Source organism: Dreissena polymorpha, chromosome 5 (genome assembly GCF_020536995.1).
Source record: "Dreissena polymorpha isolate Duluth1 chromosome 5, UMN_Dpol_1.0, whole genome shotgun sequence".
Lineage (NCBI taxonomy): Eukaryota > Metazoa > Mollusca > Bivalvia > Myida > Dreissenidae > Dreissena > Dreissena polymorpha.
Window position 1 is genome coordinate 80877108 of NC_068359.1, and position 26453 is coordinate 80903560.

The 26453-nt window shown below is 37.6% G+C and overlaps 2 protein-coding genes across 9 annotated transcripts in view; one reads left to right on the forward strand and one right to left on the reverse strand.

Annotated features, from left to right (window-relative positions):
• LOC127882082 (protein NDRG3-like) overlaps positions 1-12621 on the forward strand; it is a 95135-nt gene extending 82514 nt beyond the window's left edge. For all 7 annotated transcript variants that reach the window (XM_052430517.1, XM_052430519.1, XM_052430518.1 and 4 more), the window contains 6 exons: positions 189-266; positions 905-1005; positions 2940-3005; positions 6382-6481; positions 7608-7695; positions 12302-12621. In XM_052430517.1, coding sequence (XP_052286477.1) covers positions 189-266; positions 905-1005; positions 2940-3005; positions 6382-6481; positions 7608-7695; positions 12302-12450 — 582 coding nt within the window. In that variant the 3' untranslated portion in view covers positions 12451-12621. The remainder of the gene's footprint in view (positions 1-188; positions 267-904; positions 1006-2939; positions 3006-6381; positions 6482-7607; positions 7696-12301) is intronic.
• Positions 12622-19962: 7341 nt separating this feature from the next.
• LOC127882081 (uncharacterized) lies at positions 19963-25399 on the reverse strand. Of its 2 annotated transcripts, XM_052430511.1 has the most exons (6): positions 25259-25399; positions 23534-23831; positions 23336-23407; positions 21942-22670; positions 21070-21201; positions 19963-20797 (listed from the first exon to the last, which is right to left on the reverse strand). In XM_052430511.1, the coding sequence occupies exons 1-6, from the start codon at positions 25331-25333 to the stop codon at positions 20733-20735; spliced, it is 1371 nt and encodes a 456-aa protein (XP_052286471.1). In that variant the 5' UTR covers positions 25334-25399; the 3' UTR covers positions 19963-20732. The 2 variants fall into 2 exon arrangements, with proteins under 2 accessions (XP_052286471.1, XP_052286472.1); XM_052430512.1 differs by lacking the exon at positions 23336-23407.
• Between the last annotated feature and the right edge of the window lie 1054 nt (positions 25400-26453).

Sequence of the window (26453 nt, forward strand, 5' to 3'; positions counted from 1 at the left end):
ACCCTAGCCATATGATTTTCTCACCTATAGCCCTAGCCATATGATTGTCTCACCTATAACCCGAGCCATATGATTTTCGCATCTCTAACCCTAGCCATATGATTTACTCATCTATAACCCTAGCCATATGATTGTCTCACCTTTTAATATTCAGTGATATATCACCTGTGTTTGTGTATGTATTTCAGATGAACTCCTGGTATCTGTGGAGTGGGCAGATAACCAACTTCACAGAGGAATATCTGCTTTGGCATTGGTTTGGATCGGTAAGATTGTCTCCCTGTCCAATTATCCAAACAATATTTATTGAGCAAATATCCAATGTAGTAAACGATTTCATTGTATATTGCAAACTCTTCAAGATTCTTCTGAAAGCCATTGCACTATTCCAAATATAAGTCTTTAATTGCTGTGAGTTAATTCCATTTGAGGTATGTTAGCGCTTTGATTATGTTATTCAGTTTGGAGTCTTTAAGAGCTTTTGTCTGCTACCTCTTCATGGATTTTAGTGCTTTGATTTGTTATTCCAACTAATATAAAGTCTTTCAGTGTTTTCATTAATTGTTTCAAAACTTATGATTATGTTTGATTGTGGGATTCCAAATGAAGTGTTTTAGTGCTTAATCATGTGATTTTAATTGAAGTCTCTTAGTGCTTTGATCATGTGATTTCATTTTAAGTCAATCAGTGCTTTGATCATGTGATTTTAATAAATTTCTTGGAGTGCTTTAGTCTTGTGATTTCAATTGAAATCTCTCAGTGCTTTAATAATGTGATTTCATTTGAAACTTTTATTTCTTTGCATATGTAAGCTATGCATATGTAATTTTAATAAATTTCTCTCAGTGTTTTAGTCATGTGATTCCAATCAAATTCTCACAATGCTTCCATTACATTATTGCAGAAAACACGTTGGGTGAACCACGACCTGGTGCACGTATACAAGGATTACATCAAGTCCATCAACCCACAGAACCTCTCCTTCTTCATTGAGTCTTACCTCAGGTTAGTTTTTAGAAATTAGAATCTTGGTTAAACTGACCTGAATTTTACAACAAATTATTATTTTTATCGATGAACAGGAATTGATTTAACTTTTAAGAGCCAAAAACTACAGAGGTACTCGATCTCAAATTTTTATGCCCCGGTAGGGTGGCATTCAGCAGTTGAACTGTCTGTCTGTCTGTCAGTCTGTGCGTCCGACCAAAAACTTCTACATTGGCCATAACTTTTGCAATATTGAAGTATGCAACTTGATATTCGGCATGCATGTGTATCTCATAGAGCTTCACATTTTGAGTGGTGAAAGGTCAAGGTCATCCTTCAAGGTCAAAGGTCAAATATATGGCTTCACAGTGGCGCAGTAGAAGGCATTATTTTTCTGACAAACACATCTCGTTTTACTAATGCGATTGCTTTAGAGATTATATTCTATATTTCTTGGTTTTAAATTTAAAATCAAGGCTTACATTCAATTTATTTATAGTCGTGCAATCATGATAGTTTCTCACAACAGTCACATGGCTGCAGCATGTTTGAGCTACTTGTTTGTATTGGTTTTAATCTCATCGATTACCTTAGAAGTAGTTTATTTAAAACCCAATCAAAAGTTAACTGTTCAGCTCTTGAAATACAGTGCAGATGTTAAATGCAGTTGTTGATGTATTTCTATCCCTGGCATCCTTTTTGAACTGCCACCAATGCTATAACTTGACAATTTGTGCTTGAGTGGCAATTTTAAACAGCTGAGATGTGCAAAAGTCAACAGCGCAACTCAACTGTGAATTGGTTATGTGCATTAAGTAAGCATACAATTTAGATTAACATAAAAAGGCAATGGTAGTTTTACCAACCTGACTTTTTGATCAATTTAAAAAGGAAATGTTTATACAGTAAAACTGCAATTACTCGAGGAAGCACGGGACTGACCTTGATGCTCTAGTAATCGCAGGTTTCAAGTAATCCATGGTATTATTTGTTTTGATTGTCTCGGTTGATTATGCTTAACTCTGACCGCAAACGCTTAATTAACATGTAAGACGGTGCTAGAGAAAGAAAAGGCTATGTAAAAATCGCTTAAGGTTACAGTATAATAAACTAAACAATAAGGATGATAGTAAATTCATTCAATTTAATCAACATACATACAAAACACATTATATAATGAAAAATATTCAATAAATATTCAATGTACATGTAGCATGTTTACAATAAAACACAAGGTACATACATGCACATGAACAATTATCTGATACGCTCTGTTTTATACCATACATTTTATCATAATTATTGATTGCTGGTTATTATTTACTTATCACTAAAACTGTGTAGCTTTGATATGCATCTCAAAGGATGACAGTTTGCAGTGTTTCTCAAACTGCGACTAACTTCACACTTAATTGAGCGTCTTGCTTGCGCTGTTTTCACAACCTGAATATTTTTAGCACCGACCAGACGAGAAAGTGTCCTCGAATAATTGCTTGTTAATAAGGTGTGAAATGCCTTTCAGGGACTGACACACGTCCTCGAGTTATCGAAAATCGCATGTTTGAGTTATTGCGGGCATTTTTATTTAGAAATTAAAGGAAAATGTTAGGGACTTCCTTTAATGCTCGAGTTATCGCCAGTTTTCAAGAAATCGCCAGCTCGAGTTATTGCAATTCTACTGTAATTTGTTCTCACCATTTCATTCAGACACACAGATCTGAATGTCGTTCTTTGTGAGTGGTTGTTCCCATTTCAGACTCGTATATCTAAATTTGGTTCTTTACAATTTTGTCTTCCCATTTCAGATGCACAGATCTTAATGAGGTTCTTTATGATTGGTACCTCCCATTTCAGACGCACTGATCTTTATGCTGTTCTACATGATTTGTTCTTCCCATTTCAGACGCCCAGATCTAAATGTGGTTCTAAACATTTAGTTCTTTCCGTTTCAGACGCACAGATTTAAATGTTATGCGTGAGCTTGATCCAATCAAGAAGGCAACAACGCGCACAGTGAAGTAAGTTTCCTGAGTATCAATAAAGAGTTAAAAAAAATAGTTGATGAACAAAAATCTATCAGCATATAACTTTTATTAGCTCACCTGATTGCTCAGGTGAGCTTTTGTGACCGGTCTTTGTCCGTCATACGTGCGTCCGTCCGTTAACATTTGTTCGTAAACACTCTAAAGGCCACATTTATTGTCCAATCTTCATGAAACTTGGTCAGATGCTTCGTCCCAATGAAATCTCGGTCGAGTTCAAAACTGGGTCGTGCCGGGTCAAAAACTAGGTAGAAAAAAACTTGTAAACACTGTAGAAGTCACATTTCATGCCCAATCTTCATGTAACAATGTTTGTCCTTATGATATGTTGGTTGAGTTTAAAAGTGGTTCCGATCCGTTGAAAACATGGCCGCCAGTGGGCGGGGCATTTTCCTTATTTAGCTATAGAGAAACCTTGTAAACACTCTGGAAGTCACAATTTTTGCCCAATCATCATGAAAGTTGGTCAAAACATTGGTTTTATTGATTTCTCGGACGTTTTCGAAATGGTCCAGATCGGTGAAAAAACATGGCCGCCAGTGGGCGTGGCATTTTTCTCTATATGTATATAGTGAAAACATGTCAACACTCTAGAAGTCACATTTTTTGCCCAATTTTCATGAAATTTTGTCAGAACTTTTGTTTCCTAGAGACGTGAGTGAGTTTGAAAATGGTTCCGGTCAGTTGAAAAACATGGTTGACAGGGGAACGTGGCAGTTTTCCTTATATTTATATAGTAAAAAGGCTTGCAAACAATCATGAATTAAACTCATGTAACATGTGAGACAACTCTTCTAAATATTGCATTTAAGAATACAGTAGTAACTCCCCTTTGATTATTACCGTACATTCGCGGCCATAAGTCTACCTCGGCCATAAGTCGAGGGGTATAATGTGGCTAGAAAAACTTGGTTTTTTGCCTTGACTCTGCCATAAGTCGGGGGGTAAATTTCCTCAATATCTCGGACATGATTAAGTGAAGTTTTAGTCATGGTTCTGAGGGCTTTTGTACCGGCAGTTGACATTTTTTTGGGATATTAATAATAAGAATATATTTAAAACGATACATTCAACGTTTCAATTACTAGTTATCACGAAAAATATATTTTATTGTTCAAAATCATAATAACATATCATTCATTATTTCGAACTTTATATATATTTCACAAATTAAAATTATTATCCCATTTAATGTAATAACTTTCAGCGTTTATATTATGAGCAGATGTTTTTGTATTCAAATGTTAGTGCTATTGATGTGAGAATTCTGTAAAATCTTGAACGCAGAAATTCATTATATGGTCAAAATAATTGTAACTTGCTCTCAAATAATCAACAACGCTTTTGCCATTATGCGTGAAACACGTGAATTTACCAACACTCGCTTCGCTCGCTATATTCGTAAATCACGAGATACCCGAGGAATATTTTCTGCATTCTGGAAAAACGTCTTATCTAATAATACTTAGCAGATAATCGAAAGTAATTGTGTATTTAATATGTCCAATTACACTTTTTAATAATCCAGGGTGAGTGCGTAATATTATTATAATCAAACAATGAATGAAATCTTCACTCAGATAAGATCTATTTATTTACGAAACGATTATGCATTAATTGTGGGACAGTTTTGTGAATAAATCAACGAAACCACACCTTCATCCAATCAAAAAATATACCATGTGAAGTTGAACAATAGCGATTGGTTAAAGGCGTATCCAACGATCGAGTAATTTTTTTGATTGGTCAGAAGTAGTTTGTAGCAGAACCGTTGTGCATATCATTAACGGATAACTATTTTAGGCGTAACGCAATAAAGACAAATGATCGAAAGGATGCCAACACTACACTTTACACTTTGATTTTAGTCAAAAGGCCGAGAAGCGATAATTGGTGGCATAAAGACACCTGCACCTGTTGACAGTTTGTATTTACACGGATTAACTTTAAATGGGTACAAGTGTCAGCAGTCGATTTTCTATTGTTCTTAGCAGACAACGGACGATGTATCGATAGACAAATTGCTATGTATAATTTTCGCCACTTTACTGTATGTCACAAATGTTTAATATTTTCGTAGTTAGTTTTACATGTTTTTATTTGGACTTATTACGAAGATTAATGAATTCAAAAACCAATGTAAACATGAGTATTTTGTTATCGGCGGACATTTAAGTAAAAGACGAGTCGGCCTTACCGTAAACAGTCATCATTCCTCCGCTTCGGAGATTTATTACTTTAAAAAAAAAACGGCACAGAAATATGTTTTTTTATTTTTATTTAGTACCTCATCCATAAGTCGAGTTGACTTTTAAAGTCAATTTTAGGAGCGTTTTTAGGTCGACTTATGGCCGCAAATTTACGGTAATGTTTTCATAATAATACAGTGTAGTTGTGTTTCATTTATGTGTTAATTGTTATTCAAGGTTGGATGTTTTTATGCCCCTTTCGAAGAAAAGGGGGCATGTAGTGATCGGACTGTCTGTCCGTCTTTCCGTCACACATTGCATTTAGGTTTCCAAAAATGCTCATAACTTCTATGTCCCTTGAGATATAACCTTCATATTTGGTATGCATGTGTATATGGACAAGGCCTTTCCATACACACAATTTTTTTTACCCCTGTGACCTTGACGTTGAACTTGGGGTCCACGTTTAGGTTTCGAAATCTGTATTTAGGTTTCGAAAAATGCTTATAACTTCTATGTCCCTTGAGATATAACCTTCATATTTGGTATGCATGTGTATATGGACAAGGCCTTTCCCTACACACACAATTTTTTACCCCTGTGACCTTGACCTTAAACTTAGGATCCGCGTAAAGGTTTGGAAAAATGCTTATAACTTCTATTTCCCTTGAGATATTACCTTCATATTTGGTATGCATGGATCATGCTAGGATCATGAAATTTCATAGGTACATTGATCATGAATGGCAGATGACCCCTATTAATTTTCAGGTCACTTGGTCAAAGGTCAAGGTCACAGTGACTTGAAAAGTAAAATGGTTTCCTGATGATAAATCAAGAATAATTAGGCCAAGGATCATGAAACTTCATAGGTACATTGATCATGACTGGCAGATGACCCCTATTGATTTTCAGATCACTAGGTCAAAGGTCAAGGTCACAGTGACAAAAAACGTATTCACACAATGGCTGCCACTACAACTGACAGCCCATATGGGGGGCACGCATGTTTTACAAACAGCCCTTGTTTATAAATATAAACATTGGTTATTTTTGTATTTTTTTCCTGGCAAGTTGTTAAAAAGATAGAGTAAAAAAATGTTCTGAGTGTGATCTATGGTGTCTTGTTTTCTTAGTGTGATCTGAGGTGTTGTTGGATTCAGGTGTCGTTCGCTGATGTTGGTGGGTGACGACTCGCCTCACATGGACGATGTCGTTGACATGAATGGCAGAATGAACCCTGAAGAAACCGACTTTATGAAGGTATGCCTTTTCCTTGACAAATTGAGCCTGGCTCTGGAAAAACAGGCTTAATCCATGTGCGCGTGAAGTGTCATGCCAGATTAGTCTGTGCATGTTGCAGATTTTTTCTGCCTAGACTGCACAGGCTTATCTGGGACTACACTTTACGCACATGCATTATGCCCAGTTTTCTCAGAACGTGACACAATCCAAGGATTGTGGTCCATTTAGCTAGTGATGGGATGGGTCAGACAAATATTGCTGTAGCCATTCTCCGCCTATCTCTCGTTAAAAAATGAATTATCGTCGCTGTCATTCTCAAACCTCCTAGCTACAAAATGCAAACTTTTCAGGAGAGAGAAAAAAACGTCGTATTTTTTTATAACAAGTTTTAGAAATTGAAATTTTGTAAATACAAACAAATGAAGCTGCAAAATACAGTATAAGCCTTAGACGCATAAGTCATACTGAAATTCAGAAATGGTAGCTACAATATTTTTCCACCACAGTTTTGTCATTTTTATGAGTTATGACAATTCGTCCTGATAGAAAACCTTGTAGCTGCAAATATAAAAACGTTTTTGTCAAATTTGTCCAAACGAAATGACGTACCTATAGGTGAAATGACGTCGCTACAACTTTTCGCCGGAAAAAAAGCCAATAATCAAGCTACAACATTTTGTCACGTGGCTTTTTCAAGGGCTGTGATTGGCGTAGAGCTACGAGATATAGTACAAAACACGAGTCAGACTTCATATATTCGGAAAAGACGAAAAAACATTTTGGAGCTACGAGGTTTGACAACGACGTTATGTTCTTTAAGGACTGGTAAACCATCTTACCCAGAAAAAGTGTCATCATGTTAACTGAAATGATATGCTGAAATAGTTTTGAATGGTGGCAAAAAATTCAAATAAACAAAGAAAATAAAAGCTTGCATATGCCCGTAAATTCGCGGCTAGACGTAGTGAATAAGGTGACCATCTAGTGACTGGGTTTGAGTATTCTTTAGATCTCCCTAAAGACACCAAGTACTGGTTCAGGTTCTAGCCAAGACACACAAACTCTACATCGTTTCAATAAGCACTAGGCTTTTGGAGCAAAGGAGCTTAAATACATAGGTTTACAGTTTAACTTTCCCCCCTAGATTGCTGATTGTGGAGGCATGCCTCTGGAGGAGCAGCCAGGAAAAGTGTGCGAAGCATTCCGCCTCTTCCTTCAGGGCATGGGATACAGTAAGTACACCTCGTAGAGGACGCTGACAATCAAACTGTTATGAGCATTTATTACACTTTTAACCCTTTACCACTCAGATGCACACTTTGACGTGTTTGTAATCCTTTAGGAAATCTAATTTACTTTAACCCTTTGCATGCTGGGAAATTTGTCGTCTGCTAAAATGCCGTCTGCTGAATTTCTTAAATTAGCATTTTCTGCGATTTTTTTTCAAAGAATACTATCAGAATAGCAAACAGTTTGGATCCTAAAGAGACGCCACGTTCTGTGGCGTCTCATCTGGATCCAAACTGTTTGCAAAGGCCTTTCAAAATTCAGTTCCCGCACTGAAAGGGTTAAGGCCTTTCTTAATAGATTCAAGGTTGCCGTGGTGAAGTGGATTTGTATTTGGAATGTCATGGGTTTGACAGTGGAAGCGTTTTTTTAGGTCTCCAGGTTTTAGTCCCAGGAAACAGGCTGGAGAGTGTTTCAAATAAGCCCTAGGCTTTAAACGCAGTCGAGCTAAAATCAATAGATTTAAACTAATAGATTCAAGTTTTAAAGGCTTCATTTCCAATTCTACATTACTGATGAGTAGCAAACAACAGAAAACCTGACCAGACTGTGAATAACTTGCAGACTGTTCTGGTCTCATGCTGGTTGCTTATATTTATTTTCACTTTGCTACTGAGAGAGAAAGGGTTAATTACGCACTTAAATTGTTTCCTGTATTTTTGTTTAATTTTAGTGGGATGAATCTGCAACCTTTTTAGTTTTTGCTCAGTTTTATGTTTTACAAATTTATTGAAAGCGTAAAGATTATTTAAGTTGGATATAATGTTTTTCTTTCCTTTCCAGTTCCAACGATAATATTGTCAATGTCACTGTATTTTATTAATTGAATATGTCCATGCATATTATCAGGCTGATGTTGTTAAGCCATCGTGATATGATGCTGTGTCATATTAAATAGAAAACAAACAAAAAAGTGAAACTCTGCCATTTTTCCAATTGATCAGTTGACAAGCATAATTTGCTTCAGTTTTGTATTTGTCAAACGTTGTTTGTTAATGTATTAAACCCTTTCCCCATAAGAAGCAAAGTAAAAATGGCTTTTGCAACCAGCATAGAACCAGAACAGCCTGCGAGTAACTCGCAGTATTTTCAGGTTTTATGCTTTTTGCTGCGCATCAGTATCTAAGGGTTTGAAATCAAGCCTTTAAAGCTTGAATCTACATGTAGTAAGAAAGGTCTTTAATTAATTTTAACTTTCTGAGGGACTACACATGTGTGAAAATACGTATCTGAGTGGTAAAGGGTTAGACTAACTAAATTACCTAGTTGAAATCATCAGATTAGGTCCTGTCGTTTTTGCTATGCACAGTTTTCCTATTGACAAAATTGTCTTGTCAGAGGTGACACACATGTTCAACTTCTGTTTACTAACAGTTAAATGCATGTTCTATCTTTACCTAGTTCCTAATCAGAGTAAGTACAACCGACATGGCGGTATCCATGTCTTTAGTTCATACTTCTATAACACTGCATGCGTCAGGAGTCTGTCACTGATTGCTTATTGATGATGTAAGCACGATGCAAGTGTTGTAAGTCGGGGTGTTTTATTATTCAGAAATCATAGTATGGTGGTGTATTCGTACTAAAAAGCCTGCATATATAATGGCGTTAGCATTAATTGTAGAGTGTACTTAAGTATACACTGTTGCATTTGGCACAGTCTGTTTATACTTTTATATGCCCCCGGTAGGGTGGCATATAGCATATAGCAGTTGAACTGTCCGTCAGTCAGTATGTCAGTCTGTCCGTCCGTCCGAAAACTTTAATGAAAATCAAGGTCATTCTTAAAGGTCAAATGTCAAATATTCCGTCCGTCCGAAAACTTTAACATTGGCCATAACTTTTTAAATATTTAAATATTGAAGATAGCAACTTGATATTTGGCATGCATGTGTATCTCATGGAGTTGCACATTTTGAGTGGTGAAAGGTCAAGGTCATCCTTCAAGGTCAAAGGTCAAATTTTGCAATATCGAAGATAGCAAAACAGTCTATTATGTAAAGTTGGAATACAACATTAATTCTAGAATGGACTGTTTCAGCACCTAATGGCCAAGCTACCTTTGCTCATACACAGCATGGGCAAACACCCTTTGATCATCCACTGCATGCATATGAGCAAAGGGGGTTTGCACATGCGGTGCATGAGCAAAGGGGATTTGCCAATGCGGTGCATGAACAAAAGGGGGGTCTGCCCATGCGGTGTATGAGCAAAGGGGGTTTGCCCATACGGTGCATGAGAAAAGGTGGGTGTTTGCCCATGCAGTGTATAAGCAAAGGGGGTTTGCCCATGCGGTGCTTGAACAAAGGGGGTTTACCCATGCGGTGTATGAGCAAAGGGATTTGCCCATGCGGTGCATGAGCAAAGGTCCATCTATTTTTAGCTGATAACTCTAAAATGTATGGCTTAAATCTTTCTTTTTATGACCACTGACATTTGCATGGTCAAAACCAAACAAATGAAGCTGAAACAGTTCATTCTAGAATTAATGTTGTATTCCAACTTTACATAATAGATTGTTGCAACTAGATATTTAAAATGCATGCGTATCTCATGGAGCTGCACATTTTTGAGTGGTGAAAGGTCAAGGTCATCCTTTAAGGTCAAGGTCAAATTTTTAATATTGAAGATAGCAACTTGATATTTGGCATGCATGTGTATCTCATGGAGCTGCACGTTTTGAGTGGTGAAAGGTTAAGGTCATCCTTCAAGGTCAAATTTATGGCTTCAATGCAGCGCAATAGGGGGCATTGTGTTTCTGACAAACACATCTCTTGTTTACCTTACAATTTTCTTTTTTCATGGAAACAATCAGTTACATGTAATTGAAGATCAAATGCATGCTAAGTGTTGTATTGACTGCCGGCTTTTCAGTGGAAATATTATACCGGTAGGTAGAATATACATAAAAGATCTGTATAATAAATAACCTTTGTATTGCATAACGTTCTGAAATAAATATCAAACTGAATGTAAGAATATTTGTTTACAAACTTTACATCTATAACATAGTTACAAATCATAAAAATTATATGCCTACAAAACAATTCATAGTAGGCCTTGTTTTTTACCTTTCTTGAATCAAAATTGCATGAGAATCAGTGTTTATTGTTTCGAACAAATATGTTTTTTATGCCAACTTAGAGAAAGACCCCATATATTAGTAGTACTGTATGTCTGGCCTTCTGTAAGGATGTTTTACAGTTTTTGTTTCAGCCATTTTGATGGATTTTGACAATGGGTTGCATTTAACACCCGTCTTTCAACTCCAAAGATTAAGGTCACACTAACATGTCAAAGATGACATTTTTCCAAAAAACAACTTGTTAATAACCAGTTTATAACCAGTAATAACCAGATAATAACTCCATCAGTCAGCATGCAATTTATATTTGCAAAAATGGGTGATTTGCCTTACTCTACTTAACCAAGAGGTCAAATAATATATGCCAAAATAGTGATTCGCTATATAGCTGTCTGGATTACCGAACATTTAATAACCTTTTTTATTTGACTACAACATTCATATTATTCACAATACTTATGTTTCCTGATATTATTTGGCCACCTTAAAAAGCAGCCAAAATGCAATTTTTACATGTCTTTGCGTGTGCTTTAAGTGTCATTCCTTATAAGCCGGTGCAGTTAGCCTGTGCAGTTGCCACAAGCTAATCATGGAAAAAACTTTCTGCACATATTGTATTTTTCATTAAAAAGAAGTATATTCTTATAAAAACTCCAGTTACGGCTGAAAGTGTCGTCCCTGATTAGCCTGTGTGACTGCACAGGCTAATGTGGGACAACACTTTACACACATGCAAAAAGCCTCAATTTTCAATAGCAAGGCTGTAATAAATAGACGAGGTTGAAAACAAATCATTTTCATTAGCATGGCCAGACTTTGTCACCTAGATCTGTTCTGTAATCATATGTACTGTAAATATACTGAGTTTTTTTTGTATCAATAGTTTATGAATTATGAAAAATCATCACTAGAATATACTTTATTATTATGTAATCAAATAATGAAATAACAGTTATGTTTTTTTGTTATAGAACCGGTAATCTTTATCCTTTTATTTGATTTTACAAAACCTTAATATCTTCATTTTATACTGGTGTGCATTGTGTAGCAAAAGTATACTGTATTGCAAAAACAACATCTGAAATAATGACAAAGTTAATAAATAAATTTTCACTACAAACAGTATCTTCTGATATATTTTTCTATAAATTCCTTTTTTCGCTAGTGTTCTTCAATTAATTCTCCATGAAAATTTAGTGATTGTTGTTAATTTTTAGCTTTATGGTTACCAGTGATAAGTTTTAGATTGTTTCCAGTCAGTGCTTGTTGACATTCTTGACCTGACAGGTTAATAAAAGATTTATAATCAATTTCAGTAGATAATTCTTTGATAATGATTTAAGACCGATTTATTAAGTGAAAAAATAGCAGATTTTTACCACTTTATTTCCCGCCGACTTATGAGCAGGTAGACTTATGACTGAGTTTTTACGGTACTTGCAGTAACAGCATGTTGAACCTTTCAGTCCCAACAGTGAAATCAGGCCGAGTGAACTACAGCCCCACTGCGGCCCCTGCCCCAGCACCAGTCAACAACAACAGCAAACAACCAGTCAACAACAACTGCATTCGCACCCTGGACGTGTCAGAGTTCACCTCACAATCCGTGTGCTGAGACCACCGACCTTCATCTTCCCCTCCATCTTTATGGACTCAACCTTCATTATTGATGAATCTCTTCTTTTTCCAGACATTTTGTCCTGTTTTACAGTAATATAAACTCTTTAATTTGTTGATACTTATTTTGCAAATATAAAAAAACTATTGTGGTATATGCAAGTTTCATTAACTGATTCCATATGGTAATTATTAATCGAGTTTATTTCGTGTTTGATACATGCACATTCTGCTGTTACTTTCTTGTGTGGTGTATTTGTCTTTGTCATTGTTGTATCATGTGTTATTGTCTTATTGATAATGGATTGTGCAGTTGCGATGCATAACCAGTAAATAGCATATTTGCGCAATGTTGTATGCATATGTATATTGTTTCATTTTTCATAATTAATGAAATTGTACAAATGAAGTGTTCAAGGAAAATTTCTCTTTCTGAAATAAATATTATGCTTTTTGAGATTATCCAAATTAAATTTTTCATCAAATTGTGATTAAACTTTGTCAGAATATTTATCTTGACAATATCGAGGCGAAGTTAAAACCGGGGTTAATGAGAATCCAAAAACCTTTTTACCACTATCGAAGCTACATTTATGACTCCTGGTAAATATGGAGGCTAGGTATGAATCTGGGCTGCATGTCAAGTCTGTGACCTTTGGTGTACCTTGAGCTCAGTTGAGCGATTTATCGCCTTTATTGCTCTCTTGTTTTGGCCAAATATGCGTTTCTTGTTTGTGTTATTTGAACTTACAATTTGGTTGTAAATATAAGGCAGGCATTATTATGTTTTACAAAGCTTTAAACACGTGAATTGCTTGCATATCGCATTTTGTGCAATGTTTATGTTACATTTAAGTAGCAACTTCTTTAAGTCTCTGTTCGTTTCTACAAATGTACATATATTGACTGTGTGTTATTTTGCAACTTGAATCAGGTAAATTTAATAAGGTCATAAACAGAAGATTTTCTAGTCAAGTGTTTTTTTTTTGTAGAATTAAGTTGTCTTTATTTACTTATAAGCATACCTACTTACTTTCATGCAATAAAATAAGTTCTGTCCTTGAGACAAATAAGGAGGTCAATAATTTGCCTATTTTTGTTATCATAAATCAATACAGTGGTCATGACACAGAGGGGGTAATCACGTGATAGGCAAGATGGCGATGTTCATATCGAGACCGTAATTTTTCACCATTTTATACCCATTATTACTTCTGTTTATTTTTTAAATGACGCTCACTTTCCAGCCACATCAATAAAAAGGTGATTAGCGTTTATTTCATATTTAAATTCGCTTTATATCTCTACTTTACTCCCTGCAAATTTTCTGAGTGGAGCCCTAATTAGGTCATCCCACTAAGAAATTTTGCACCGAGTAAAGTCGAGATATAGAGCGAATATTACTATGAAATAAAAGCCAGTAACTTTCTTGCTAATATGGCTGGAAAGTGAGCGGGATAAAAAATAATAATAAAAGTAATAAAGGGTATAACACAACGAAAAATACCTGCCTCGCTCTGGTTGTCGCCATTTTGTTTGTCACGTGATTACCGCCTCTGATGACACCTTCCTGTAATATTCTTGAGTATTTGGGGTTCATAATCCATCTCCATGTATTCCTGCATAGAGCACTTGTATAGATCAGTAAACGCTCCTTCAAGTAAAAAAATGACAATAAAATAAAAGAATCATTTTGAGATTTGGGAAAAATTGTCCCAGACTGTAAAATACAATATATGTGTCTTGTTCTGTGAAAATTGGGAAAAATGCATGTGTGTAAAGTGTCGTCCCTGATTAGCCTGTGCAGTCTGCACAGGCTAATCAGGGACGACACTTTCCGCCTAAACTGGATTTTTGCTAAAAAGATGACTCATTTAAACGAAAAATGTCATAAAAGCGGAAAGTGTCGTCCCTGATAAGCCTGTGTGGAGTGCACAGGCTAATCTGGGATGACACTTTACGCACATGCGTTATGCCCAGTTTTCTCAGAACACGACTCCAATATATATAATTCAACCCAATCTGGTTTTCTGAGAGGTTCAAGTTGAAGACCGAGTGTGAAACTAGTGTATCAGATAATGAAAGTTAACCAATTTATGCCTTGTGGACTCCCCCATCCTTATTAATTGGATCAATTTATTTCCGAAATTAGGGATGTCTAGTATATTTATTTCTATATTTAGAATATTTCTTACAGAAATTCCTTTAAGCAAATAGCGCAGACCCTGATGAGACGCCGCATCATGCGGCTTCTCATCTGGGTCTACGCTGTTTGTCAAGGCCTTTTTTCTAGACGCTAGGCATAAATGGGTTAGGCAGATAAAGCAGTTTCAAATGTATTTATTGATTTATATTTTTTTTAAACTCCTATTTGGAGCCTAACATTCCTGAGAGATATCATACATACCAGTTTCCTTTCATTCATTTTGTTGAACTCTGGAGATGTTGTTTTGTAAGAAAAGCACAGCTAAAGGTTGATTATGTACATAAATGATTTTGTTTATTATTATTGTTCACATTAAATATCAATGTAATCGGACTTTCACATTTGTATATGTTTAATAATAATATAATTATGTTTTGGTTAGCATAAAATATGCTTTCAATGTTGATAATAAATGGGCATACTTCATGAGTTTTGTGGTATTCAGTTTACTCATAACAAACTCTTGCAAACAAGTCTAAGCGTTAACTAATTATAGCAAAAGATCTTGATGTAAAAATCGACCGGAAAAACCATCTATTATATAGGAGCTTTGAGTTAATTAGATGATAGTTATAAAAAAAATCACTTATGGCATGAACATGTTTGTTGCATATTATGACATCGTACAATACAAATTTCAGAACTCCCCATACCATAGGTATAATTGCAACCGCAAAAAAGGAAAGCAATATTACAAGTAAAACAGGCATTTCATGAATCACATGTAGAACATTCAAGCAATCTTCATAAAACATTCAAAACCACAGGTAGTACACACAATCAACAGGTTTTCATACCAAAGTACAAGTAAAACACACAGCTTACAAGATGGACAAGAGGTACACTGGCACCAAAAAAAATATTCGCAAAATATAAGTCTGCCAATTTAAGGGTCTTTTGCCTTCTTGTTGAATACGCAGATAACGCCCTAGTCAACTGTGCAATAGTAACCCATACAAACAAATTAAGAAAATAAACAAATTCTTTAATGTGGGAGCATTCTTTAAGTCTCTCCCAAAGACACTGGTCAAGTTCTGGAAACAAGCTAATCAACCTAAACTCAATAGGTTTAAACTAATGAATAATTGCACGTAATAGCATTCTGATTTATCAATGCGTGCCCTGTTTTCATGTAATACTCCATTAATTGATTTCGGGCCAAGTGATTAAAACATGTTTGTATGTAGTTGAGTTTTTACAACTTTACCATGGATCGGCTAGAAAAAGCATGCTCGGAACCATTCTTACATTTAAATTTGGTTTTTGCACAAACACAGGCCTCTAGTTAAGCCAATGATGGTAGTGTCTACAACAGGCTACATTGTCAGTATCCTGGGTCCTTACCTAGCTGATGACCGGAACTCGGACGCTAACATTCTCAAACAGATGATCTCTCGCAACACTAATGATTTCAAGGTATGTTTTGAATATTTAGCACAAATATATACAATGTATTTGCAACTGAATTTATATGTAATAGCTTATAAATATTAACACCGAGCATTGAATTGTTAAAGCTTTTACACCCTTTATTTTTTATCAGCACAACTCGCATTAAGCGAAATATATAGCTCTTGTTTAATGACTTGTAGCGAGACGGTAAATGCTAAAATGAACTATAATATATATTGTAGAACTGGATTCGTGACGGTGATATTGTCGTGGTGGACAGAGGTTTCCGCGACGCTGGTCCGCTACTAGCCGGGTGGACAGAGGTTTCCGCGACGCTGGTTTGCTACTAGCCGGGTGGACAGAGGTTTCTGCGACGCTGGTTCGCTACTAGCCGGGTGGACAGAGGTTTCCGCGACACAGGTCCGCTACTAGCCGGGTGGACAGAGGTTTCCACGACGCTGGTTCGCTACTAACCGGGTGGACAGAGGTTTCCGCAACGCTGGTCCGCTACTAGCCGGGTGGACAGAGGTTTCCCGGACGCTGGTTCGCTACTAGCCGGGTGGACAGAGGTTTCAGCGACGCTGGTCCGCTACTAGCCGGGTGGACAGAGGTTTCCGCGACGCTGGTCCGCTACTAGCCGGGTTGACAGAGGTTTCCGCGACGCTGGTTCGCTACTAGCCGGGTGGACAGACGTTTCCGCGACGCTGGTCAGCTACTAGCCGGGTGGACAGAGGTTTCCGCGACGCTGGTTCGCTACTAGCCGGATGGACAGTGGTTTCCGCGACGCTGGTCTGCTACTAGCCGGGTGGACAGAGGTTTCAGCGACGCTGGTCCGCTACTAGCTGGGTGGACAGAGGTTTCCCCCACGCTGGTTTGCTACTAGCCGGGTGGACAGAGGTTTTTGCAACGCTGGTCCGCTACTAGCCGGGTGGACAGAGGTTTCCGCGACGCTGGTCCGCTACTAGCCAGGAGGACAGAGGTTTCCGCGACGCTGGTACGCTACTAGCCGGGTGGACAGAGGTTTCTGCGACGCTGGTCCGCTACTAGCCGGGTGGACAGAGGTTTCCGCGACGCTGGTTCGCTACTAGCCGGGTGGACAGAGGTTTCCGCGATGCTGGTCCGCTACTAGCCGGGTGGACAGAGGCTTCCGCGACGCTGGTCCGCTACTAGCCGGGTGGACAGAGGTTTCCGCGACGCTGGTTCGCTACTAGCCGGGTGGACAGAGGTTTCCGCGATGCTGGTCCACTACTAGCCGGGTGGACAGAGGCTTCCGCGACGCTGGTCCGCTACTAGCCGGGTGGACAGAGGCTTCCGCGACGCTGGTTCGCTACTAGCCGGGTGGACCGAGGTTTCCGCGACGCTGGTTCGCTACTAGCCGGGTGGACAGAGGTTTTCGCGACTCTGGTCCGCTACTAGCCGGGTGGACAGAGGTTTTCGCGACTCTGGTCCGCTACTTGCCGATTTGGGTATCACCATGCACATGCCTTCATTTATGGGTAGAGGATCCACCCAGCACACGACGGAAGAATCAATTAATTCTCGTCTTGTTACCAAGGTAATTGCTAATGTTTATGACCCATTTACACAGTTAATCATATTGTGTCAAACGTGTGTATCCCACTCTGGTGTATTTGTCCGTTTGTTTTGCGCTGTAAATGAGTATTTTTTCTTAGACGCAATGTTTTTTGTAAGATCCAGCGGTCTTAATAGTATAACTTTTAATTATACAATTTTCACATTGCAATAAGACACTTCAACCCGTTTTGCAATTAAATTATTGCAAATAAATTTGCGATGATTTTATTGCAAAACGGGTTGTTGTAAAATCAAATTGCAATAAGACATTCCAAACCGTTTTGCAATATATTTATTGCAAAATGGGTTTATTGCAAATTGGGTTGTTACATAGCTCTCATGTCAATCTAGAACTAAGAAACACAATAAAATCAAAAACATTTATTTCTTTATTAATTAAAATTCAAAAAGTTTAATTAATTATTTTTTTTTATAAATTTGTAAAGCCCATATAAGCCTTGTCCCAAATACACACAGATGACTATGGCAGTCCCAGATCGTCCCTGATCGCCCGGTTATTGATCCAATATTATCCGATGACTTTTTTTAGCTTTTTAAGCGTCTACGGTCTTTCAAAGACGTTCAACCCGGTGACAACACCGGGTCCACAATGACCAGTCCGTACCTACACGGAAGCTTCACCCAACAAACACAGCGGCAACACGGACTGCCCCGGCAGAGGTACGTTCTAATACGGACCAACACTGCATAGACACGTAGTGCCACGGGTAAACACGGAATCTTCACGGACCATCCCGGACTTTTACGACAATGACGCGGACAAACATGGCAGCGATACGGAACAATCACGTCTGCCCCGGCGGGATAATAACTTGTATAAAATAAAGTTGATTTCCGATGATTCCATCAGTCTGCAATCAGATCTCTAACGCTTAATATTGAATGCTACTTTTTACATTGAAATGTTTTAAATCGATATGACACTTATGACATATGACATAACATTTTCATTTTTATTATTATCACACATAGCATAATAGTCAAATACTATTATCAAATGATGTTTCCTCCTTAAATTTCGTAAAATATTAGTCCGCATATTATTGTTCACAATTATACCTCAATTACACTAAAATGACATGTTCATAGACTATTTTGTTCAATCACAATGTTCACATCATGTCGTCCTGCCAGGACACAGAGTTTCATCTGCTGAAAAGTAGAACGGCATTGATGCGTCGTCGTTAGGTAAAGATTAAGGATCATGTAGAAACAACACGCCTATGTCGATGGTTGCCTTCAGTTTACTGTTGTTGAACACTTGAGCATGACAGGCTGATCTATTGCTGCCTACTTCAATCCAAATGAATATGTAGCAGGTATTGACAAGGGTCATATGTATTATAGAATGGTAACCATTGTAGTTGTAGTGCAAGGGTCAATCACGCTGAGGACACTGTTTGCAGATGTGCTAACAGTTGTGCAGCTGCTAAGGGTCGCCGAACTGCTTGGCGATGTTCTCTCATTCATGTTTTCGGGACAGCGAATTAGTTCATCAACAAACTCTTTAAGTATCGCATCGCAGACCGGATGATGATCTTGAAGTTGGTGTTGTGTGCGAAGCCATACATCAGAGAGTGGTGTCCCCAAATGCTAGGTACCGCAATGTTATTGCCAACTTAATTTCAACTGACAGATGCTTCTCGTAGCTTGGACTTCTTCAGCTTGATTCTGTCTCCAATGCGTATCAGAATGTCTTGGTATGTCTGATTGCCCATGCGCAGGAAATTAAAGAAGCCATTGGCGTCTTCTTCCTTATGTTCGTCCATCAACGGAGCGTATTGACCAATGTCTGGACTTCTGGTAAGCAATGTTCTGACCATTAGGTCAGAAAATGGCCTACCAAAACAACAGTCCTAGATCAATACTCTCAGCTGTTGAAGGAACCGAATACAAAAGACGTCAACGGCTTCTTTGGTTTCCTCCATGGGCTATCAGACATACCAAGAGATTCTGACACGAAATTGAGACCGATCCCAGCCAAAGCAGCCAACCAAGAGAAGCATCTGTCAGTTGGAATTAAGTTGGCACTAACATTGCGGTACCTAGTATTAGGGGACAATAACCACTATCTGGTGTATGGCTTCGTACACTGCACCAACTCCAAGATTATCATCAGGTCTGCGATGTGATACTGATAGAGTTTGTTGATAAACTACTTCGCTGTCCTGAAAACATGAATGGGAGAACATCGCCAAGCAGTTCGGCGACCCTTTCCAGCTACACAACTGTGCTTGTGTTTTGGTCGGGAAGCAAATCGACATACAATGTCCTCAGCGTTATTGATCCTTGCACTACAACTACAAGGGTTAACCTTCCATAATACATTTGACATTGGTCGACACCTGCTACATATTCATTTTGCTGGAAGTAGGTAGCAATAATTCGACCGGGGTTTTCAAGTGTTCAAGAGCAGAAAACCATAATCAAGGGAATGGTGTGCCTGCCTGCCTGATCCTGAATCTTCACTTCGCTATGACCATAAAAATGCGAGTGCTGTTGACGAGTTGGACAATTATCACAACATCAAACCAGGACAATGACAAAACGAAAACACGCTCATAGATGTGTTTTCGGATATCTTTGAACGCAATCAAAGCGGAAACAAATAACCAACGCGAATATCGTCGGGCCTACTTCAGCTTAGAAGCCGGGTCCGTGTCCAAAATTTAAGACATGATATGATACTTATATGTGCAAGATTTTATGCTGTGTGATAATAAAAAACTGAAAATATTATGCAATTAAGAGTCACATAAAAAATGAAAAGTTTCGAGGATACTCTTTCGAGATCTGATTGTAAAATAATGGATGCACCGAAAACCAACCTGATGGTAAGTGTCTCTGCCGTGTAGTTCTGAGTGTTCCGTGTTGTTTGCGTAATGCTGCCGGGTATGTCCGTGTTTGTACGTGTGGCCGGTTAGGTGCCGTGTTGTCACCGACGTTATGATCTTGGTAAAACCTTTGACGCTTAGAAACCAACTAGTCCACGGATCGTCCCGGATCTTGATCCGGGTGTATTCGTGATGATTCGGAACTGCCGTAGCCAACCGTGCTTATATGAGACTGGGGCTTAATTTAAATGTCTAAATGTCGACGTCGGGAAGGTGAAGGCTGGAGCTGTCCCGGCAATCAGGTACTCCAATCATCTCTGAAATACATTAACGGCCACATTAATACAGACCATCGTTAAATATATTCGTATTAACACGCCCAAGCGATCATAATAGTACATGTATATTTTAAGTTTTAAATAAAAAGCACATTATACTACACAATTTAAACATATCGCGCAATATAAATATAAAATAATGCAATGCAACCAATGAAAAACGAATGTACTTTATAATTGTTTTTATTATTTTTCAAATGCTTCACGCATTAATTGTACATGACTACTCATTTCGAATGGACCACGCGTACCTAAGAATTCCTTCACTGTCCTTGGTGATCTGCGAGCCTTGACGGCGGACGTTGGGACCATCGCGGACTGGTTAACGTTGTCGACGACATCCTTCTCAAACAGACTAGCCTTCACTGCGCTCTCAGCAAAAGCTGAAAATTGGTGCCAAACAATGTTAACCTTTTTAAGTCGATGAAGTTTCACATGGTAAAGTGGATATGGTGTACACCTCCCGACCGTGTAATCGTAGATGCGATCCCCACTGATTGGTCTCTAGATCCTTTCGAGCCGCGTTCTTCGAAAACTGGGCTTAATGCATTTGCGTTAATTGTCGTCCCGGTTTTGCCAATGCATTACGCATCGAAAAATGAGGGACGACGCGTTTTTTATGGAATTTTACGTTCAAATAAGTATATTCTTAGCTACAATCCAGTTCAGTCGAGAGTTACCTCCCAGATAAGCCAGTGCAGTACACACAGGCTAAACTGGGACAACACTTTACGTACTCGCATTAAGCCTAGTTTTTCCAAACCGAGGCTCCTTTCCAAGACACGGAGCTCCAAGTGCTAGTGCTAGTGCTCCAAGTTGTGCAAAGAGCTGATAGGTTTCTGGACATGGGCCTGAACTCCGATGTGATCAAGCATATCTATAAAAATGACATTCATTTATGCGTATTTATGATATAAGTTCCAAACAATAGGTGGAAAAAATACTAGTTATATGTAGAAATAAAAGTAATTTTTTGTCAATTGTATTTGCCTTGGCAGGAAAGATACGAAGAACTAATGTCCAGTTTGTTATATTTAAGTAAAATGTTTCCTTCGTTTAAAGCAACACAACAGTATGTTTACCATCAATAATTTCATCGCATAATTATGCCAAAAAATCTTACCGCTTAACACGCTTGAAGATACGGAAACGTTGTCGGTTTCCTTGACAACCTGTTCGTAGCAGATGTCGAAATTGTCGCCCTGTTCCTTCAGGACGATCTCGGATGACGCCTTGATGATGTTCATAGCGTTGGATTCTTTGATGATGTCGGTATCAATGACAACGCGTTCGTTGGTGTTGTCTGTGTCAATGACAACGCGTTCGTGGGTGGTGTCGGTATCAATTACTACGTGTTCGTTGGCGGTGGCGGTATCAATAACAACGCGTTCGTTGGTGTTGTCGGTATCAACGACCACGCGTTCGTTGGTGGTGTCGGTATCAATCACAACCTGTTCGTTGGTGGTTTCGGTATCAATGATCACGCATTCGTTGTTGGTGTCGGTATCAATGACCACGTGTTCGTTCGTGGTGTCGGTATCAATGACCACGCGCTCATTGGTGGTGTCGGTATCAATGACAACCTGTTCCTTGGTGGTGTCGGTATCAATGGCAACCTTTTCGTTGGTGATGTCGGTATCAATGACAACATGTTCGTTAGTGGTGTCGGTATCAATGACCACGTGTTGGTTGGTGGTGTCGGTATCCTTGATAACGTGTTTGCCGGTTGTTTCCACATTGCTGTCGTTTCTCTTCAGCAAGTTCTCCGCTGAGTCTTTCATTAGGTACGCAACGCTGGCTTCCTTGATCAGATGTGCCACAGAGTTGCGGATGACTGTAGTCACGAATTCATCTAATTGAAACATAAGAACGGTGTAATTATACAAGAGGTTATTACAAACATAATGCCTTTGATTTTATTATACAATCGATGATATCGTCGATTATTTTAAACATCAACAACAACAACATCAACAACAACGAGGACGACAATAATAATTAAAATAATACTAATTATAATACGAATAATACAACTACTACTACTCTTAATAATAATTATTATAACAATTACATAAACTAAAATAATAATGATAATAACACACAAAATAATAATAATAATAAAAATAAAAATTAAAATAATGATGATGATGATGATGATGATGATGATGTTGATGATGATGATTACGATGATGATGATGATGGTGATGGTGATGATGATGATGATGATGATGATGATGATGATGATGATGATGATGATGATGATGATGATGATGATGATTTTTATTATTATTATTGTTATTATTATTATTATTATTATTATTATTATTATTATTATTATACTTATTATTGTTATTATTATTATTATTATTATTATTATTATTATTATTATTATTATTATTATTATTATTATTATTATTGTTGTTATTATTATGATAATTATCATTGTAATAACAATGATTATAATAAAAGTAGTCATAATACTATCTTATTAATTAATAATTCATGAATTTTTAATACCTAGTTCTTCTTCCTTGGAACGGGTTGGAGTGTGTTCGTGAACAACGGCTTTGATTGTGACCTGGCTTGAATCTAGAGGAACGCATTTTTTTATAATGTAAGTCATAATGCAAAACCTGTTGTGAACCCCCCAAAAATAGCAAGGAGTAAGCCTTATCGATGCAAAATCTATTTAGAATTCTTAAAAGCGATTCTTACCGCGACAATTTGGCGAAGAGTTCCGGTTGTTTTCGTCGTTTGAATTCTTTACAACTTGAGTCCGTTGAATCTCGGGACTTGCTTCTTCAGCATACAAGGAGGGTTGATAACCGTTAGTTGATTTCTTGACGACCTTCTGTTTAGGGACACTACTGTCCGCTGCAGGCTTGGACATCTGTTTCGTGATTTCCATATCTCGGGTTCCCGTCTCATTGTGAAGTTGGTCGGCACGTAGCTGTCCCAGATGCTTGTTGTCACGAAAAAACTTCCGCCGGAAGTCATTTTTGAATTTCGCCATCTGATAACATTTTGTTAATTTTAAGTACATATTCATTAAAACATCGTTTATAATAAAAAATATAAATGAACATCAAATCGAAGCCCGGGAACGCACATGTTTTGTTTAAATATCGTTACATATAACCAAACACGGCAGGTCGCGATCGGGCAGTGCCTACTACGAGCGCTACGTACACTTCTCAAAAGAAACTCTCGTGAAACCTAAAGCCTTATTAAGCAAACACTAGGAAAAGAAAGCAGCAGAAACTGATTATGATAAACTTCTTATACACTTAATTAACATTCGGCCTCTTTCTGGAGAAACGGGGCCTAATGCATGTGCGTGGAGTGTCGTTCTAGAATAGCCTATGCAGTCCGCACATGATAATCAGGTACGTCACTTTCCACCAAATTTGGATTTTGCTAAGAAGGCAATTCCTTTAAAAGAAATATACCATAAAAGCGGTACGTGTCGTCCCTGATCTGACTGTGCGGACTGCACATGCTATTCTAGTACGGCACTACGTACATGCATTCAAACCTTTTTCCCGGAGCTATGTTCAATTATTTTTAACAAAAGCAATTACCCCCGGTAAATCGGTAAAATATTGCATAGTTTCTATGCATGCGACAGCATGTGATGCATTTTGAGTACATCGAAAAATCGCGTACATTTATTAAAAGCTAATATTTTCTAGCATGCATCGGAGAATTTTGGTGCTCAATGGCTTTACATATTTTCAGTTTGATTGCATTAATTCACAATGTTTAATTTATGCCTAGTCGACTCTCCCATCCTTCTAAATTGGATCAATTTATTTCCAAAAGTAGGGATGTCTAGTATAGTTGTTTTTATATTTAGAAAATTTCTTACAGAAATTCCTTTTAGCAAAGAGCGCAGACCCTGATGAGACGCGGCATCATGCGGCGTCTCATGTGGGTCAACACTGTTTGCCAAGGCCTTTTTTTCTAGACGCTCAGCATAAATGGGTTACCGGTAATCAATTGTCCACACATCATCCGATTCCCCAGTTTAATTCATTCAGTCACAAAACTAAAGCAAATGAACTTTTTTGAGCAGCGTATGAAGGAAAACTGACAACAAAGCGATGATAACATTCATAATACAAATACAAATATTCAGTAATGCAATTTTGAGCTGCGTTGAAACATTCCATCAATGATCATTATCAAGTCCACCTTGCGCTTTCAAACAAGTAAAGATATTCACAAGCCTTTGCAAGACTCAATACAAACTAGTGGAACTACAATGCATACAGTCTATAGTTTCGAGCAAAACTCTTGGTATTCTCGATATTAGTTTAATATATGAACACAACCTGGTCTTGTATTATGAAACAGCAAAAGGTGGTTATACCCATTAGTCTTAAACAAAAAAAACGAATCTGGTAGCAAAAAAGCGAGTCAATTTGTTAAAGACATTACCCTGGCATTCATCGAATTCTTAAATTGCACGAGCCACCGGCAGCTGCCGGGCGGTAAACATCCTGACTTCCCCATATTTGTGCAGTTGGTGTATGTGTTGTTCAATGCACTAGCAACGACGTGAAATGACGTCACAGTGGAAGTAACGTTTGCTGTAATTGCGTTACACGTACGCAAGTATTATATTGGTTAATAAAAACGGCCTAAGCGTCATTTATTGAAAATAAAGTAATTTAAAGTAAATTAACTTATTTCATATCTAGAACTAAGAAGATTATGTTCCGAAAACTACATCGGAAACCACAAATAATTATTATATAAATTCTATCAGGCCCAATATTATTTTTTCTTTGTCATCTCCAAATATATATGATAGGAAGGTGGGCCAATGTTTTGTAAGTGAACTTTTTTAGTATAAAAAACTTGTTTTCCACTTCTATAAGGTTTTTAAGAGACAGACATCTTCCAAGTCGAAATTTACCACATATTTCATTATGTGTGTAAAGTTATTTTTACGAATATGATAGGAAAAAGCAAAATGTTCGAAAACTCAACCTCACAAAAAGCTTTGTGTGAGCAAAAAAAATGGGTTCGGTCGAGCTAGTAAAGCAAACCACTTATTGTTGAAAAACTTACTTCATTATCGCGAGCAAATTATAACGCAATTTCAGTTGTCCTTAAATTAAAATCTTTGTTGCAAGAAACAACATAATTTTGCTGATCAAACATTTTACTTAAAAACCCTGAAATTCTGAGCACAAAAAGGTTAAGCTCATCACTTGTTTTATTCGATCGTTGATATAAATGTATAGTTTAATTTATAACTAGTGAGGATCTCTTCATACATTCCACCATATATATGTTAGTTAACATCTAATATAAATATTTAGTAATATTAATGGGTCATCGCAACTTTGTTTTCTGCAATTAATACCGAATGACTTCAGTGCTTAGGTCATGCAAATTAGCAGCAATCATGACAAAACGTGTTTTATATGCACAGCAGTTGCAATTAATTTCAGTGTGTTTTATTTTGTTACAAATGTATTTTCTTAAGAACAAGAGCTACGGTACACATACAGCAAGGGGTATTTTAAGAATGCTTTAAGTAGTTAAAAAGACTGACCAAAGGCATGCAATGATAACAATATTTTTTTATATTCTACAAAAAAGATTTGCAACGATGGGAACACTG